The 17,060-nt window shown below is 35.2% G+C and overlaps 2 protein-coding genes across 6 annotated transcripts; both read right to left on the reverse strand.

Moving 5' to 3' along the window:
* Positions 1 to 3,706: 3,706 nt before the first annotated feature.
* LOC6636195 (RNA-binding protein MEX3B) lies at positions 3,707 to 8,097 on the reverse strand. Of its 5 annotated transcripts, none has more exons than XM_015168603.3 (3): positions 7,828 to 8,097; positions 5,721 to 6,751; positions 3,707 to 5,537 (listed from the first exon to the last, which is right to left on the reverse strand). In XM_015168603.3, exons 2-3 carry the CDS (start codon positions 6,466 to 6,468, stop codon positions 3,946 to 3,948), a joined length of 2,340 nt encoding a protein of 779 aa, XP_015024089.1. In that variant the 5' UTR covers positions 6,469 to 6,751; positions 7,828 to 8,097; the 3' UTR covers positions 3,707 to 3,945. The 5 variants fall into 5 exon arrangements, with proteins under 5 accessions (XP_015024089.1, XP_015024088.1, XP_015024091.1 ...); XM_015168602.3 differs by having other exon boundaries at positions 7,778 to 8,097; XM_015168605.3 differs by having other exon boundaries at positions 7,522 to 8,097.
* A 785-nt stretch (positions 8,098 to 8,882) lies between these two features.
* Positions 8,883 to 16,996, reverse strand: LOC6636196 (SLo interacting protein 1). Its single transcript, XM_032434257.2, has 12 exons — positions 16,540 to 16,996; positions 16,254 to 16,390; positions 16,013 to 16,181; positions 14,688 to 15,884; positions 14,180 to 14,607; positions 13,731 to 14,096; positions 12,958 to 13,020; positions 12,252 to 12,752; positions 11,837 to 12,190; positions 10,650 to 11,787; positions 10,381 to 10,580; positions 8,883 to 9,794 (listed from the first exon to the last, which is right to left on the reverse strand). Exons 3-12 carry the CDS (start codon positions 16,089 to 16,091, stop codon positions 9,465 to 9,467), a joined length of 4,656 nt encoding a protein of 1,551 aa, XP_032290148.1. The 5' UTR covers positions 16,092 to 16,181; positions 16,254 to 16,390; positions 16,540 to 16,996; the 3' UTR covers positions 8,883 to 9,464.
* Positions 16,997 to 17,060: the final 64 nt, after the last annotated feature.

Consider the following 17,060-nt stretch of genomic DNA (forward strand, 5'->3'; position numbering starts at 1 on the left):
CGAACACAATGCGGTTATTTCACTAATGGTAATAATATTTGTATTATGTTAATTTAGGCCTTACAAGTTTAAAAAGAAACATTTATAAAATATTCGTTGTAAATATTTTAGCCGCCATCTACAAATTTGATGTAAAAGCTTACATACTCTGTAAAAAAATATTTTCACGCGGTTGGGTATGTATGTAATACAATTAATTGTAAACATTTTTATTAAGGTTGTCTTTTATGAACGGCAAACAAATATAAAAAAGAACATTTGGAAATTCTTAAGAAATAAACGCAATACTTCAATAAATTCCTTTACCATCTGTGTATCTTACAGTTAAGCACTGAATTTTATATATAAAATGTAACTCATATTCATATACAATGACTCTACTGGAAGGTTTCAAATACATCTTAACAATGATATAAGAAACTACTGAACCTAAATTAACATATACATACATGCCCCTATTTATATCAGCGCGATATTTCAAAGAACATCAATGACTTTAATACTCTCCATGGGAGCAAAATGTCTTGATTCATAGCTAAACAGCTCGAAAATTAGTTATTCTCATACTCACACTCGAACCATTTGTTCCACAAAGAATTCACACATATACAAATATATTAGTAAAATAAACGGACGCACAAAATACCCCACAGAGGAATCTCTCAATTCATTTACACCGCTACACAATTCTCAAGAACCAGTCAAACACAAATCGATTTTGTTTTATAAATATTGTAAGCTTAATAAAGCTTTTGCTTATTAATCTCTATTCTTGCTTATATATTGTTTTATTTTCCTCAGTTAATTCGTAGTTATAACATAATTGTGTAAAATGTACGTTTTTGGTATCATTTCACATTGTACATACAGTCGTATGCGATTAAATAAGTTTTCAATATTTTGCGCACTTAATAAACTGTATTTAGTCTCACTCATTTTTACCGTTCTACAATTTCGAAGTAAAAACAAAATAACAAAAACCAAAAACAAATCAAAGTAATTTATCAATTCAAATATAATTATATAATAATCAACTATAAATATAATAAAAAAAAAACGTGTCCAAGGCTCACTTAATATTCAAATAACTAAATCATTAAAAACTACTTTATGTAAATTCTGGTTGGACTAGATATATATCGACTTTTTGTTCGTATATAAAAGTAAAGAAAACAAATGTTTTTGGAATACTTGATTAATCAAGGCTAGGATCGTTTTGAAAATAATCAAATATACACAATTGCTTAAAAGCGAATATGATTTTCAGCGCAAAATACTATCATCGGCTTTTTGTCAATCTTTAATATGATTGGCTAATAAATATATAAGTCTTTTTTATTCACATTAATAGTATAAGCTATGATATAAATATATGTATATATATTTATATAATATTCATATATAGTTTCAATTAATATTTCTATTTGCATATGTATGTTTGTGTTTGTATTGTTATATTCTTTTATGTATTGAGTAAATAATATAATATAATATATATATATATTATTTGTAATCAAATTTATCAATTTGATCGTACATGTGCTTCACCTAATATTACCGCCTATTTATCAGTCAACTTATAATAGAAAATTATGTATTTTATAATATTTGATGACAACGAGAATACAGAGTTAAATCATGTTTGTCATACACAATTACAAGTACAACATAATAACATAATTTAGTAGCTATTTGTGTAGGTTATATGCCTTTCAAAGCCATTATGAATCATAATTTACTAGAATATAATAAACTTTTAAATCTAAAAATTGGTTAATAGTCCTTACATCAAATACTAGCCACATATTAAAATATTAGATATATATATACATGCGATAAAAGGTGAGAAAATAGCTATGTATTTGTAATTGTAAATGTGTTTGTATTTATTTGCGATGTATTAATTTTATATTTATATGTATAAATAAATATATATATATATATATATATATATACATATATATAAATATATATATATTTGTATATATATAGACATACACATATATATATATATATTATGTATAGTACGTGTATAAACGCACGGTTTCCTGATCTGAACATCAATTTTTAAATGCGTTCAAATATCTAATACAAAACCTGTATTTGGAAGAATGCGATCGACATTTGTTTGAGATACCAGGCTGCGAAAATTGAGTTATGAAGAGAGATAATCCTAAAATAAGACATACTTATTTTAGACATGCCAAAGAACTTTTTTGAATTAACAAATCCAATACACCAAATAAAAGAAGTTTTAATTGGAATATACTCAATGTCATCTTCCGGTGCAATTAACCGAATTAATTTAACAAATATTTACCCCACCCCAAGTCTTTTCGGCATAGAAACAGACTAACGGACTAACAGATTCTACTTCTGATCATAACTAATCTCTATGTAGTTATCTTATGTGGTGAAGGTGCATATGTTAAGACGGGATTTTTTGTATAAATCTTTTTGGTTTACCATCGATCGGACTCAAACTCATTTTAAAAAACCTTCGTTCAAATTAATTTGAGGGGCGCTACAAACTTTTCGAAAAACCATTCCTCCTTTGTGAAAATATGGTTTAAAGATTTTGGTGCTCGATTTTTTAAGTTTACATATTTATATATTTATAATTGTTTGTTTTGTATTATAAGCAAGCATGTATGAATATAAGCGTAGATACCTGTTTACATGCACACATACATACATACATATGTACAAAAATAGGTACGCATATACATATGTAAATGTACGTACATACATACATACATATTTACATACATACATATATGTACATACATACATATATATGTACATACATACATACATACATACATATGTACATACATACATACATATGTACATACATACATACATATGTACATACATACATACATATGTACATACATATATACATATGTACATAGATATGTATATACATACATATCTACGAAAATTGGTACATACATATGTACATACATACATACATACATATGTATATACATACATATCTACAAAAATTGGTATATATATGCATATGTAAATACACACATACATATGTACATGCATACATACATATGTACATATATATATACATATGTAGTAAAAAAAAAAACACCAAGAAAAACCCTACAGTGCTGGATAAACATGAAAAACATGGAGCCTACTCGAATTCTTGAGAATCGAGGAGGAGAGTATTTGATAGAAATTCGTTTTTTTTTAAATTTTCAGCACAGGGACAAATAAGCTTGGTCTGCTTATATATATATATTGTACTTATAATATAGTGAAGATATTAATCATTTAAACACAAGAAATAATTGTGTTTAATCTCTTCAACTATATTAAGTATGCATAATATTAATTTTTATCAGAAGTGGAATCTCTCAGCCCGTCAGTTCGTGTGTTTTCCTACAAGCCTCTCAGGACGCACTGTTAAATAGATGTCTTAGAAAAAATACTCTGTTTATATGATATAAACAAGTTGAAGTTGGTTTTGAATAATTTGTAATTGTTTTATCGATATCGAACTGTCATAAGTATCAGCTATATAGCTATATAGTAATATAGCTCCGAAATCCATATTTGGTCGACAATTGAGTTCTTTGTGTCAGATCAGATCGTCAGATCGTTAGGCTGTAAGTCTCTAAGGGTATTTAATCTTCGGTACCTCGAAGAAACCTGATTAATATTGATTTAATTCTTGTTCAATTAAGGGTTATTTGCTTTCTTTGGCTTATTTATTACATTTCTAATTTCACTTATCCACAAATTAGGTTAAGGTTACCGAATGTAATATAGACGAGATAAAAGAAAATTGGATTTTTGCTGGGAATACCAGATTAGAATGTTCGTCAATAGGCATGTGCATGTATATAAATATTGATATAATATAAATGGAGATTATAAGTGTTTTATAAAACAATAATAAATAATATCAGAATTTTTGTGATCGGTTTAAGCTAAAATACGCATGGCATGGTACACAATGGAGTGGCATATTGGACAAATTGATTCCATGGAGACACAGATCTGATTTGCGCAGTCCATACAAAACATATTGTGTCCACAAGGCACCAGAGCTGTGGTCACTTCTCTCTCGTTGCACACAAAACACTCGCGATGCGTTGAATGCAATTTGTCCGAGCTAGTCTGGACCGTGGTGCGTTGGTGTTGCAATAGAAGGCTACTATTTGGACATGGTTCCTTGAAGGTGCTGCCTACCTTTTGACTTATGTTTAGGCAGTGCTCACCCAAAAGCGAGTCCGTTGGACTAACCGAAGCCGTTGGTGAGCAATGGGATGCCGTCGTGACTGTTGTAGCTGACGGCAGATTCCAAATGCTTGGAGAGTCTCCAATACCCTCATCAACGTCAATGGAATCATTCAAATTCTTCCATATATTCAACAGCTCTGGGGGAGTATTAACGCTGTTAGTACTATTGGCGCTATTGTTCGTGCTTTTGGTTGATGCTGTTGAGGAGGCTGATGAGCATGAGCGCGTCAATATGTTGGCTGAGATCGAATGGCACTGGGCAGAGGCAGAGCCTGATGATACGGACGTGGGTGGACAGAAGGATAATGTTTTATTGCTGCCATTGACATTGGCATTGGCATTGGCATTGACATTGGTATTGGCAATGACATTGGTATTCGAATTGGTATTGCGGAACGTATTTGTTTTCAAGGGTTGACCGTTAATCTCATTAACAGTGCCTGATAAAGCCAGCGCAAAATTCTTGTCGGTTGTACTTACAATTGGAGCGATATCTACTAAATCAGAATTAGGGAAACATTTTGTTAAATTATGAACCGATACGGCATTCATCATAGCGTTTGTTGTTGTTGTCGAATTGGATATGTTGATATTTTCAATAACATTAAGAGCATTATCTGCGTAATTAACATTGGGGGAAATATCGCTGTTATAGATCGATGACAATATATTAGTGTTTAAATCGTCGCCTAGTATCTGAGTAAGCGTATTAATCGTGTGCAGAGTGGCAAACTCGTTCGATTCTAATGATTCAGTACCATTCTCACTGCCCTGGGTACTATTGCCCGTTCGAAGTGCTATGTGAGCCTCGATTTGCTTGCGTGCTGTCTCAACATTCTCTGGCAGTCCGGTTACCTCGAAAATGGGCTCCTTCTCGCGAGACGGTGTGACAATGTATGTTTGTGTTTCTTGTTGTATATGCTTTATGGTGGCACCTTTGGGACCAACTACTAGACCCACAACTCTATAAGGTACACGCACCTGTATTGTGATCTGCCCGGGTAGACATGGTGGCCCAGACTGGGCACGAGCAATTATGCCAACGCTTAATGAACCCGAATTACCATTTCCGGATAGTCCACTATTCGAACCTTCAATTGAAGGCTTTCGGGATGCCCGAATTAAGCTGAAGTGATCAGCAGCTGAAAGTATTTCCCGTTTGGCTTTGTTCACATCCTCTTTTCGTCCTGTTACAACAAATACGGGCTCCTCTCCGCGAACTGGAGTCTTGATGTAGGTATTTGTCTTCGCTCTCAAAGCTTTTATTTTGCATCCTAAATAACATACAAGAATTCGAGAAATAGATTACTAAAAACCTTCTCGAAAGATCGAAAATTAATGCGACCCCGCCCGTACTCTATCACATATTGGAAAAAATGTATATTTCCTAGTCACGATTGGAATTTACCATATATCGCATAATATATAGTATAGTATAGTTAGACATATTCGCTTACCTTGGCGTCCCACGATTTCAGCAACGTGTTCTGAGCTGGGGACTGGGACACATTCGGTCATATTTTGAGACTTCTTTGATCTGTCCTCCAACCCGGCGGACGGCATTAAGAGTCCAGATCCGGTCGTCGGTGGTAGCGGCAGATTATGCATTGCCACCTCACTCCTAGCGAAAGCAGCAGATACAACATTAATGGAGCCCATTTCATAGTCATTTTGTGCGGGCATTGGCTGTACGTAGCCGTTTTGATTGTTCTCATTCAAGCCAACCAGAGACAATTCCAATGCCAATTGCAATGTGCGCGGGTCTTCGGATAGCGGGATTGAATGCACTTTATGCTGTTCAATCATTTGGGTATGGGTAGTTGGATTGATCTTATGAATTGAATCTGTCATATTAATATCATTAAGCATTTTTGGAGCAGTAGCATTTACAGCGGCATGACTAGACATTTTAAGTGAGCATCTGTTAGCAATGAATGACGTTGAATCTGATTGTTTCTCTAATTGATTCGTATTGTCTTCCGATGCGACTTCTGGATCTGTGAATGCCGACAACGGCACCGAACTATTATCCACAATCACAATTCCACTTTCACCGCCGGAAGCATTCGAAGATGATACTGAAGATGATTTGTTATTGATAGCAAATGGCGATATTTGCGATTTTGGTAGCGAAGCCAAAGCTATTGTGGAGGAACTCACTTCGCTGTATCTATTTGTCTTCGATAAGATTTGTGCTTCAAACATCTCATTATATATGGTATATATTTCAGTAGTACTATGACTCTTATGTATTTATCGTTGTATATATATGAGTGCCTTTTTATTAGCATTATATCTGAATGTCCGATTCTTTTGGTAATTGTAAGCCAGTCGCAGCACGCGTCAATTCATGAAGCCAAAAAAGCCTATACATTGTTAGCATGAATGTAAGTACTTATAGCCAGCAATATTAATTGCGAATTATGCGAATCTCTCACTTGACTCTTGGCATTTGGCAAATGTTCCGGGAGTAGTTGGTTTTCTTTTTCTGCAATAGAAAGAAATACTAAAATGCATTTGGTATACATACACAGGCATACTCTTGGGTGTGTGTGTCTTGTATAGGCATTTAACTCATACATACACAAATACGACATATGTATGTCCATTAGCTTTGTGTTTGTACTTACAAAATATCAGACTGAACTACCGTGACACTAAATATTCATGTAAGTAAATGCAATTCACGAACACAATATTTTTTTTCCTCTTTTTTTGTGTTGCCTTAAATATTAATAAATGCTTCAAATTTTATAAAAATGTAACTGAACGACGTTGATAGTTTCGACACTTTTGCCGTTTTAGCCGCGTTGCTTCCGTATATGCGTAGAAACATACATCCATATGCACATACATTTATCGGCGTTCTCTCTTTCTCACGCATCAACCCCTAACTTACACTACACCTTGTGTCACTCACCCTATAACCTCTCTTAGCTTTTCTTTCTCTACGTCAAAACCCCACCAACTTTCCTTACCGAAATTTGTATGTAATATTAAGGTAATATTTTCCATTTATTTGTACATTCGGTAAAAAATTCGAATGCATGTAAAACTTGAAACTGTTTGGAATGTTACTCAATAAATCGTGCATATATATGTATATATATAGCGCACATACATTTTCGTACATAAATACATATATATCTGCAAATTACACACATTCCTGCAGTAGGATCGCAGCCACGCCTCGCCCACTTTTTAATGTACAGGATATTACACAGTCAAATAATTAGGGTCAACAACTTATGTACATACTTTTGTTTTTGATTATTAACAAGCAGGTTAGGCTTCGGTATACTTTTTTATGTTTAAATCAAAACAATTTTAATTTTTACTTGGCCGGCTATAAAATCATTGCCGGCTTCACACATTAACATATAATTTTAACATGCAATACATGTTAAAGACACAGCACTCCTAACAGTCTTTAACATTAACAGAGCATATAACAGACTGTTGTGTGGCGTATACACATAGATACAATGGCAAAATATATTTAGTGCTCGCTTACTAAAATGTTAAAACATGCTGTACATTTCTACAATGCATTTCCCCGATTACCGCAAAATGTTGAGGCGCACACTTTATCATTTGATGCAATTTACTCCATTTTCATACATGGACAATTTGAAGCACATGCTTACTCAAATTGCTATCATACTTCACTACACTGCACAACATGTTAACACACATATATTGAAATAACAGAGGTATTTGGCTTTGCACTTGCTGCTGAAAATATTATGAGGTTTAAAATTAAACCAAATATATGTATATGTTTCTGCATATTTATGAGTTAGTGCACGATCAGCTACCAACATCGATAAAAGTGAAAGTGAACTGAATATCGAAACCAGCCGTTCACGTCGAACACGCAGTTTGTGACGTATCAAAATAGCAACGGGGACGTGACGTCAATTTTTTTAACTTGATTCTAATTTTAAATGCACTTAATTATAATTGTAGTGTACTGTACTAATTATATAGATACGGTCTGCTTTCAATTGATTTAAAAAATTGTAATATGGTTAAAGCAATAGAAAATTATTTAATTGTAAGCCAATCTCTTATAGTTCGTACTAAAGGTCTATCGAACTGCTAGCTCTTAGCTGAATGAGCTGAATCAATGTGCTGAATCACTGTTTCAATTCAGTGTTCAACACTTTTAAACAGCACTGGGCGGGAACAAAGCAATTCGATTAATATAACAAAAAAACCGAACAGATTCTTAAATATTTACCTTAATAAGCCAAACTCAAGTATATAGATAGAAATTTTAATACTCTTGTAGACATTACTTTTTTTTTGATATCTCAGTATAGCAAAACTCGTAAATGCTCAGACATAATATTTTCCCATATAATAATCTACTTACCCCCTTTTTTACTTACTTTCTTTCTTTCCTATAGCAGCTGTATGATATAGTGGTCCGATTCGGCTCCGATCTTAAAAAGGGAGAGTACAATTAGAATACACTCTACAAGGGTATAATTAAAGCGAAATAAATAAATAAAAATGATACGACGTTATCGCTCTCTTTATTTCGTAATGCAATTTTAATACTCTCTGCAAGGGTATAACAAATAGCCATATATCTAAAAAGGACTATACAAAAATTCTATTTTAAGAATTATCAGATATATAATATTATATTATTATGTACATTACAATAATCGCTAATGATGTTAAAAGGAATCGGTTTGTTAAGTTTAAATTGTTTGTAATACAATTAAAATGAAGCGCTCTTTAATAATTACTTCAACACTTGAGAAGATTTTATATATGTATGTCTAAGAACTAGTTTACTGTCAACATATTTTACTGTAGTGACTAATAAATCAATTAACACACATACAAATGTAGGAGAATAGTGTTTATATTGAACGCCCTCGTATATATTAATGTTTGCAGTTTGTCATATTATTTTGATTTTGACTCGATGACTTTTGAAAAGTCATGTACATCATGCTTTACAACTGTTTTATTATTTGGATTTTTGGTTTAATTTCAATAATCTACTTATGCATACTTATAATACATTTTATATCGCATCCAAGCTGCAGTCTGTCAGATCTTTAGTTGTTACTATATTATATTGACGATTTTGAAACCTGGCATTTTGGATACGTATACATATAGCATAATATAAAGTAAATTTATTCTACAGGTTGAAGGTTTTGTAAAGCTAAAGCTAATAGTTATTGTGCTGGAAACTGTTGTTGATGAAGCAATTGTTGATTATGCCGCCGTTCACGTGCTCGTTCTATATGTCGTTTGCGTTCTTCCTTAGTCCAGTAACGTCCGATCTTAACCTCTGATATTGTATCATCCTCTGTTGTTATTTCATTGTTGCGAATGCTTTTCCGAATTCCCATGCTGACGTTATTACGCACTGGTCGCTTTACAATATACCGAGTTCCATCTGGACGTCGTTTTACTTTCCATACCATAGGAATCTCCTCTGAAGCATTTTCCGTTGTGACAAGAATAGAACTTGGTTTTGGTACTGCAACTGCCTTATTGGCGACCTGAATAATTGGTTTATTGTTATAATGCTTGTTTGTTTCGGCAAAAGGTAATTTTAAATCTAGCAGTTCCGCTTATACTTTGTACTTAGAACATGTGGGTATGCTTTTCGTACTAAGTTCAGAATTAAAACAAAATAAAAAAACAGATTTCTTCGGGACGCCGAGGTTTACCGCTCCTAATAGCTGATTTATCATAGACTGGGGTATACCCTGAATCTTCTACTGCCAAAGGACAGACAGACGAATAATAGCTAGATCGACTCGGCTATTGATGCATATCAAAAAAAAGCCTTTTACCGATTTTCCATGGGTTGAGGTTATAAAGAGAGGAGGTATATAGAGAGAGAAAGTGTAAAGGGTATATATAGAGAAGGTATTTAAATAATTTTTTTTTAATTTATCATATCATTGATGGGGCGGGTGATGACTCATTCTAGGCATTCGTTTATATATTTAAATACCCTCTGCATTTGTTAAAGTACAATATACATATTGGTGGTGTAATCTTTTGACGCAAACTCAATAAACAGGTGTTTTTGATAATACATATAAAAATGAAATGAGTATATCCATGCATTTAATTTACCTCTTGACTGCTAACAAAGTGATAACGGCTCAAATTGGGCGCATTGAATTGAGGGCAGTGGCCTTGCTGTTCTTGCTGTTCTGTTGGGTTGGGCTTGGCTCGCATTATTTTAGAGTCCGTTTTTGCTGGCGCTGCTGCTGATGCGTTGATTGCGAAAGTGTTTATCTCGTCTGTAGATGTTTTGTTTAGAGTGGTGTTTTCTAAAAGAAAATATGTAATTGTAATCATTGTGCTATTAATTTTGTAACCAAATCAATTTAGTAACTTACCGCCAGGACCACTATATTGGGTGGGATTGGAACTCAATATGCGACCAGTCTTTCCGAATGGCAGCATGTTAGTTACGGGCGTTTTTAATACAGCTTCTTTTGATAACTGTGATTGCATTAAAATGGGTTGCGTATTGCATTGATAGGAGCTAGCGGCGATTATTGGATTGTTGGCAACAGTGGAAGCAATAGTTTCATTGTCTAGATTTGAGGCATTTTGGCGAGGGGAAGCACTGTTATTGGAGCCACCTGTATTATAGGCACTTGAAGAGTTGTCAACCTCTTCTTGATTCATGCTTTTATTCTCGTTTTCAATATTATTATGGCCGCATGCACTATATCCAGCCCCACTACTGCTTGATCCACTCGTATTTGTAATAGCACTGCGCAGTGTATATACACGATTTGATATTCGATGCTGCTGCTGTTTATGGTACAAGTTTGGACGGCCAGCCAGGGTGTGTACTGATCTTGGACTGATCTGCGACTTAATACCCAACCATTGGGCAACTCGTTGTGTTTGCTGCTGCATTTCTAAAACATCTGCTTCGGGCATCATTGGTGATGAGCAAGATCCCATTGCGGTCATATAGTTTGAGCTTTGATATGGTGAGCAGTAAAGTGGCTCAGTTTCGGAATCCTCGGGTATAGTTTCATAAATATGCTCGCAGTCGTCATAATCGTATTGTTTAGGCTTCGTGATAGTGGCACTTTTTGTTGAATTTGGCAGGCTTTCATCTACTAATTGTTTCAATGCTACATCTTGGCTCGCATTGCTATCTAACTCAAACTGTGGGTGACTCGCCATTCGCGGCTTCTCAATGAAGCTCTTGTCCGTGGAAGTAGCCTGTGTTTGACTCCTACTTTTACTAATTTCTATATTTGCTTCCGAACCATTGGCAGCTGCTGGTAATTTAATCGGTAATTTTGTAGATGGCCCAGTTATTAGATTATTAATGGCATTTATTGACTGCCGTTGTGATAAAAGAACTTTGTCTAATTTGTCAACGACATTTGTGTAATCAGAAAGGAAGCTGTTAGCATATTCGAAGTTACTATCCATATCTTCGTCTTCGTCATCATCCTCATCCTCGTCGTCATCGTCGTCGTCGTCGTCCTTTATTATATGTAAGAACAGCTAATCAAGCTTTTGATAAGCATTTGTAAAGATTTATTTGTATACTTACGGGATATAAGAGTCGACTGACAAGCAACGTAACAGACATATTATTCTCGGCCATTTGTGTTTCAGCGTGTTTTTTACTTTTGATGTCCATGCCGTTGATGCGAAGAATTTGATCACCACGCCGCAGCCGACCATCCCTACCGGCAACACTCTCTGATTGAATATCACTTATGAAAACATTCTCACAGGAATCCACATCATCTGTTGGTGCCTTCAAGTCTGTGTTAATGTTTTCGTTGAATATCACAGGCTTAACAATACATTGTTCGTTATCTCTGTTACTATAGTAGCCGTTGCAGGAAACACTGAGTCCTATTTGATCATTAGTTAAGTCTCTCTTAACGAGCGTTACTTCCTACAAGTTTAAAACAATTGCATATATGTGATAATATATATATATATATATATAGGCTTACCTCGATGTCGATATCTGGTTCCAAACACTGCTCAAAGAGATGATGCTCTTGCTCGATAAAATGATCGATAGTTTGGACAATATCTTCATTCTGATGCCCCACTATAATCCTTTTATTAGTTTTATTTACTTCAGCAAAGGTTTCACACGTTTGTGTCTCCTTTGATACTGCCAAGGGCTCAGCAACAGTGGGGGGCTGCTCGGTATGCTCAATATTTCGAAATGTACGCAAGGTTAATATGATTTGATTTTTAGCTGACGGTGGCAAAATATAGGAGTTACTGGTTTCGCTGGCATCTGATATTTGAACACTTTTTGTTTTTGCACAGATTTCATTCGCCTCCTGAACGCCATCTATCGTAGAATTGGTGTCGTCGTTCAAGTTCGACGGACTAATTGGATTTTTCTTTCGGCATAATTCAACTACTAAGGTTTCTTTAGCTTGAAGGAACATTTGAACCGCTTCATAACTTGACAAGGATGTAATATCGCTGCCATTTAGCTGTAATTAATGATTTTATTCATGAAATTGTATTCTTATCCAGTATTAAGAATCAAAACAATCGCGGCGAAAGTGCACAAGCTTGCATTACACACTATACACATATTATTGCCCATATCACAGTGTGTCTGTTGGTGCGTGTTGTGTGTGTGTGCGTATCAGCTATGTGTGGAATTAGTATAGTGCAGGTGCAACTTAAACTCACCTTCAGTACAACATAATCGCACTCAAAAAGACCAACACAGTTATTTGAGCACATTTTGATAATTAATTACATAGTTCTATTAATTTTTATTCCGTGAAATGAATCCACACCCACACAACAACAGAAATACAGACATGGTTTACCATCGCCAAATTCGCCGCGACTGTATGACCAGAGGATGGATTTGGTAAAAATCTCAGAATTATCGATTATTTCCAAGATCTGATGGTGGTATTTTTTTAAGTTGTCCAATTACTTAAACCGGAAAATTGTTACTACTCTTATTGTTATTACTCTTGTGTATTGTTATTACTGTATATTATGTATGGGCTGGTCCGTGAGAAATCATTTCAAGTATTGCAACACATCTGAAATGATTAATTTATTCGCTTGTTCGTGGTGAATGACAATGATATTAGAATAAATAAACACTGCCCATGTAGTTACTTACAATTACATTTGGATTACTCTGTAACTAACAAGTTTAAAACAGTAAAACAATGATGAGCCAAATAGAGTCATGTAAATGTTGCATTAACATTGCATACGCATGTATGTATGTACGTTCGTGCAATGCTCAAACATGTTACAGGTACTTTAACGTATGTATGTATGTATGCATGTGAGTGCAAATATTTGTATGTGTATGTATGTATGTATGGTATGGTATGCACTTATCCTATTTTATTACATTACATATTATATTAATATCTAAACGCTTTTCTTAATATCTTGCTCAGTATTTATATATGTATATTTCAATTTTGAGGCTAGGAACAGCTGCATCCCTCAACGGACATATTTGGTATAACACTCAACACCAGGTGATGGCTCTCATCAAAATACAATAAGCTTAAGGAACTCATTTTGGTTGGCGAACAACACGGTGTCGCCGATGTTGTCAAAGCGGCCAAATGGGTATGAGGATATTGCTCCAAATACCCAACTCTGCACTCGCCACTGCAAAAGTAAGCATCAAACGAATCGGGCGCCACCACAAAATGCCATCCGAAGCTGGTGAAGTTGACCTTTAGAGGATATCGACAACAGCGCAACTCGTGATCGCTCTCAATGCAATCCAAGTAAACGCTCCGTTTTCGTCGATGCTTTTTCCGGGAGCCTATTTCAATGTGAACTGTCTACAAAAACAGGCGAAAAAATCACAATTTACAAATATATAAAATAATATATGGTATAAATATAGATATAAGATATATCGTACCAATGGGTTCTTTGAAGTACTGTCTGTCGTTACCACCAAAGGCCTCATCCAGGGCTCGACGCCTTTTATGAAAATTTCTTGGAGTTGCGTTGGACTCCTGCCCATTGTATATTCTGTGCCGAACAGGGGCTTGAGATCCACGTTTACCCATTGACCGAGTCCCGATGGAATTTTGTGACGGAACTCAAATATTTTAGCCTTGTGTGTATAACTCGTGCTATTTGACCGACGTATGGCCCGATGCAGAGCCACGACAATGTCCTTGTTATGATAATCGGCAATCTCTTCAATTATCTTCGGCTGATGGGCACTTATCCATTCTAAGCCTCGCAAATATAGGTGAAGTGTTACGTGAGATATGTCCGAGTATCCAGTACTGAACTTGAAACGAAGAAGATCTGATTTGCGGTTATGTCGCACGTGAGGCTCTTTAGAGACGATCGAGAAAAAAAAACAATAAATTAGATTTGAATGTCAATTTGTATGTTTTTTGGGATATTCAACTTACGTTCTGGAAATACATAAATGCTGCTTATGTGAGAAAGAATGCTTTCATATTCAACATCATCATTATCATCAGAATTATCATCGTCATCGTTGCTTCTGGAGTCAGTGGATTTATGATTTTGATGATTATCAAATCCCAGATTGTAAATAAATTGGAATTCCTTAAAATTATTGGGATCATCAGACTGCATTTCTGGGGACGAGTTCTGGTTCTGGTTGGATGTATATTGCATTGCTGATGTATATTGCGAATTGAAAATGTTTTTCGTAACATTTGATGTAGTCTCCGAAGAATCCGACACAATTTCCTCAGGCACATATAGACCCGTTCGGGAAGTACTTGCTGAATCTGGTTTATTGTTATGATCCCGAAACGAACTTGAAAGCGATGCGTTGTAGTTTTTATAGAATTTTTCCAATATAGTTTGTGGTACCGAAACTGGCTTTGTTATATTCGGTAGTTTTTTCAAATTCAAACGCATCAGAATGTGCATCTTAATTGATTCCAAACTATCCTGTTTGGCCTTCTCCCTTAATTGACGCTGCAGAACAGTGTCCCCGCCTATCAAACTATTCCTGATCATGCTAAAGCCTTGCTTCCCCCCAGAAGAAAGCAGACCGGCTGGCATTTCTAGGCCCTTGTTGGTTCGTCGGCTCGGAGCTTTGTTTGGAATAGTTGTGGTGCCGAGCGTTTGGTTAGCGCTTTCCGGCGCCTGCTCGGGCTCGGAATCGGGTTCTAATCCAATTCTGTTTTCATTAGGAACGGTTGCGTGAGACGACGAACTCGACGACGAACTCAAAGGACTGCTTTCGTTCAGTGTAAGGGCAGCTCCTCTCGATGCTTTTTTATTGTTGTTTACCTCCTGGGCAGATGCCAAGAGAATGATCATCGAGAATAGAACTGTAGTCGCATATCGGGCGAGTAGGAAACGGTAACGCCAGTCCCTGGATTTTATCTGTATTCGTCTGGGTTTACTGCAATGGCAGCACGCGTTATGGAAAGGAATTTTCGCAGATGAACTTGGGAAATCGGTGTCCGAATCAGAGTCATCGTTGGACATCACACGATCGATGGTTGTCGAACAGCCATACAGTTTGGCTAATTGTTGAACTCTTTGATCTTTGGATAACTTTGTAGCTGCTTCAATCGAATCCATAGTATTATTGTCTTTAGATGCAAATTGTGATGTATTCATACCTAACAAGCAAACAATGAAAAGTGCGATACTTATGATGTGATATATGCAAGATTATATGTACACAACATATCCTCGGTAGTCCGAAGCACAAGATATTTGTCAACACACACAATCGCATGTCACTCACATTCACATTCCGTACCTATCAATTTGTAAACATTGTATCCGATAGTTATCCAATATATGTTAAGGGGTGAGGATGTCATCTCTGACCCATACACAAACTATATATGTATGTACATATATTTTCTTTTTTGCCCTCTGCCTTTTGCCGGCTGCGAGTCCGGTCCGTTGACCTTGAATCCAATAAGTATAAAATATATCTATTGTATATTGGCAAATATTATCGATATTCTCATCATAAATACCTTATAAGAGTTGGAGTTGGAGTTTGAATTTCAAAAATTGATAAAACACCATTTCTTAATTCTTTATGTCGATTTTTGAAAGAGGTTTAGAACCGAACTTTTGATTCTTCATTCGATGGTAGCTCATTTTCAAATATCTATGTACATATGTAAATTATAAAATTCTACGTGGAATTCAACAGGCGGAAAGTGGTTGGGGTAAATTTATATGCGAAATTTCAAGCAAGAAACCTGGACCGAGTAAGGCCGGGAAATATTAGCTATGCATGTATGTGTTTATACTCACCAAATTCTTATCCAAGTTTAACAATCAGCAGCCACAATCACTTAACCAATCTCAGCATATTCTGTTATAGTTATTGTTACTGTCCACTTTAAGGGGTAGGTATGTACTTATGTATTTTATACATAGGCATGTGCGCATACATACATATGTATAACATGTATGCAAGTGTAACTGTCTCGACTTGTTAGTCCTCAGTTTTCAAGTCCAATGCATTGTTACGAGTAAGTATTCACAAACTTAACCACTTGAAACCATCAACCGTTATTAAACCGGCAAAGACGACCCGACTTCTTTTATTTATTCCCGAATTTAATACGTTGTGCGATAATAATTCGTATTTGTGTGTGTTGTGTAGCTACATATGTATGTTCACACCAACATACATGTATACATATATATATATATATATGTATATATATGTAAATGACGGCACTTTGTTGTAGTTTTTAACGCTTGTTTATTCTCTGAAATTGCAATTCTTTAATGTTTGCCGATGTGTTGGTGTACATGTGTATATGTAA

Source organism: Drosophila virilis, chromosome 6, assembly GCF_030788295.1.
Source record: "Drosophila virilis strain 15010-1051.87 chromosome 6, Dvir_AGI_RSII-ME, whole genome shotgun sequence".
Taxonomy (NCBI): Eukaryota; Metazoa; Arthropoda; class Insecta; order Diptera; family Drosophilidae; genus Drosophila; species Drosophila virilis.

Coding starts and splice junctions, on each gene's coding strand:
- LOC6636195 (XM_015168603.3), bottom strand. CDS start 6,468: ATGTTTGAAGCACAAATCTTATCGAAGACAAATAGATACAGCGAAGTG. Junction 5,538..5,720: donor TGAAATCGTGGGACGCCAAG/GTAAGCGAATAT, acceptor TATGTTATTTAG/GATGCAAAATAAAAGCTTTG.
- LOC6636196 (XM_032434257.2), bottom strand. CDS start 16,091: ATGACATCCTCACCCCTTAACATATATTGGATAACTATCGGATACAAT. Junction 14,097..14,179: donor GTACTTCAAAGAACCCATTG/GTACGATATATC, acceptor CTGTTTTTGTAG/ACAGTTCACATTGAAATAGG. Junction 12,753..12,957: donor GCGATTATGTTGTACTGAAG/GTGAGTTTAAGT, acceptor CATTAATTACAG/CTAAATGGCAGCGATATTAC.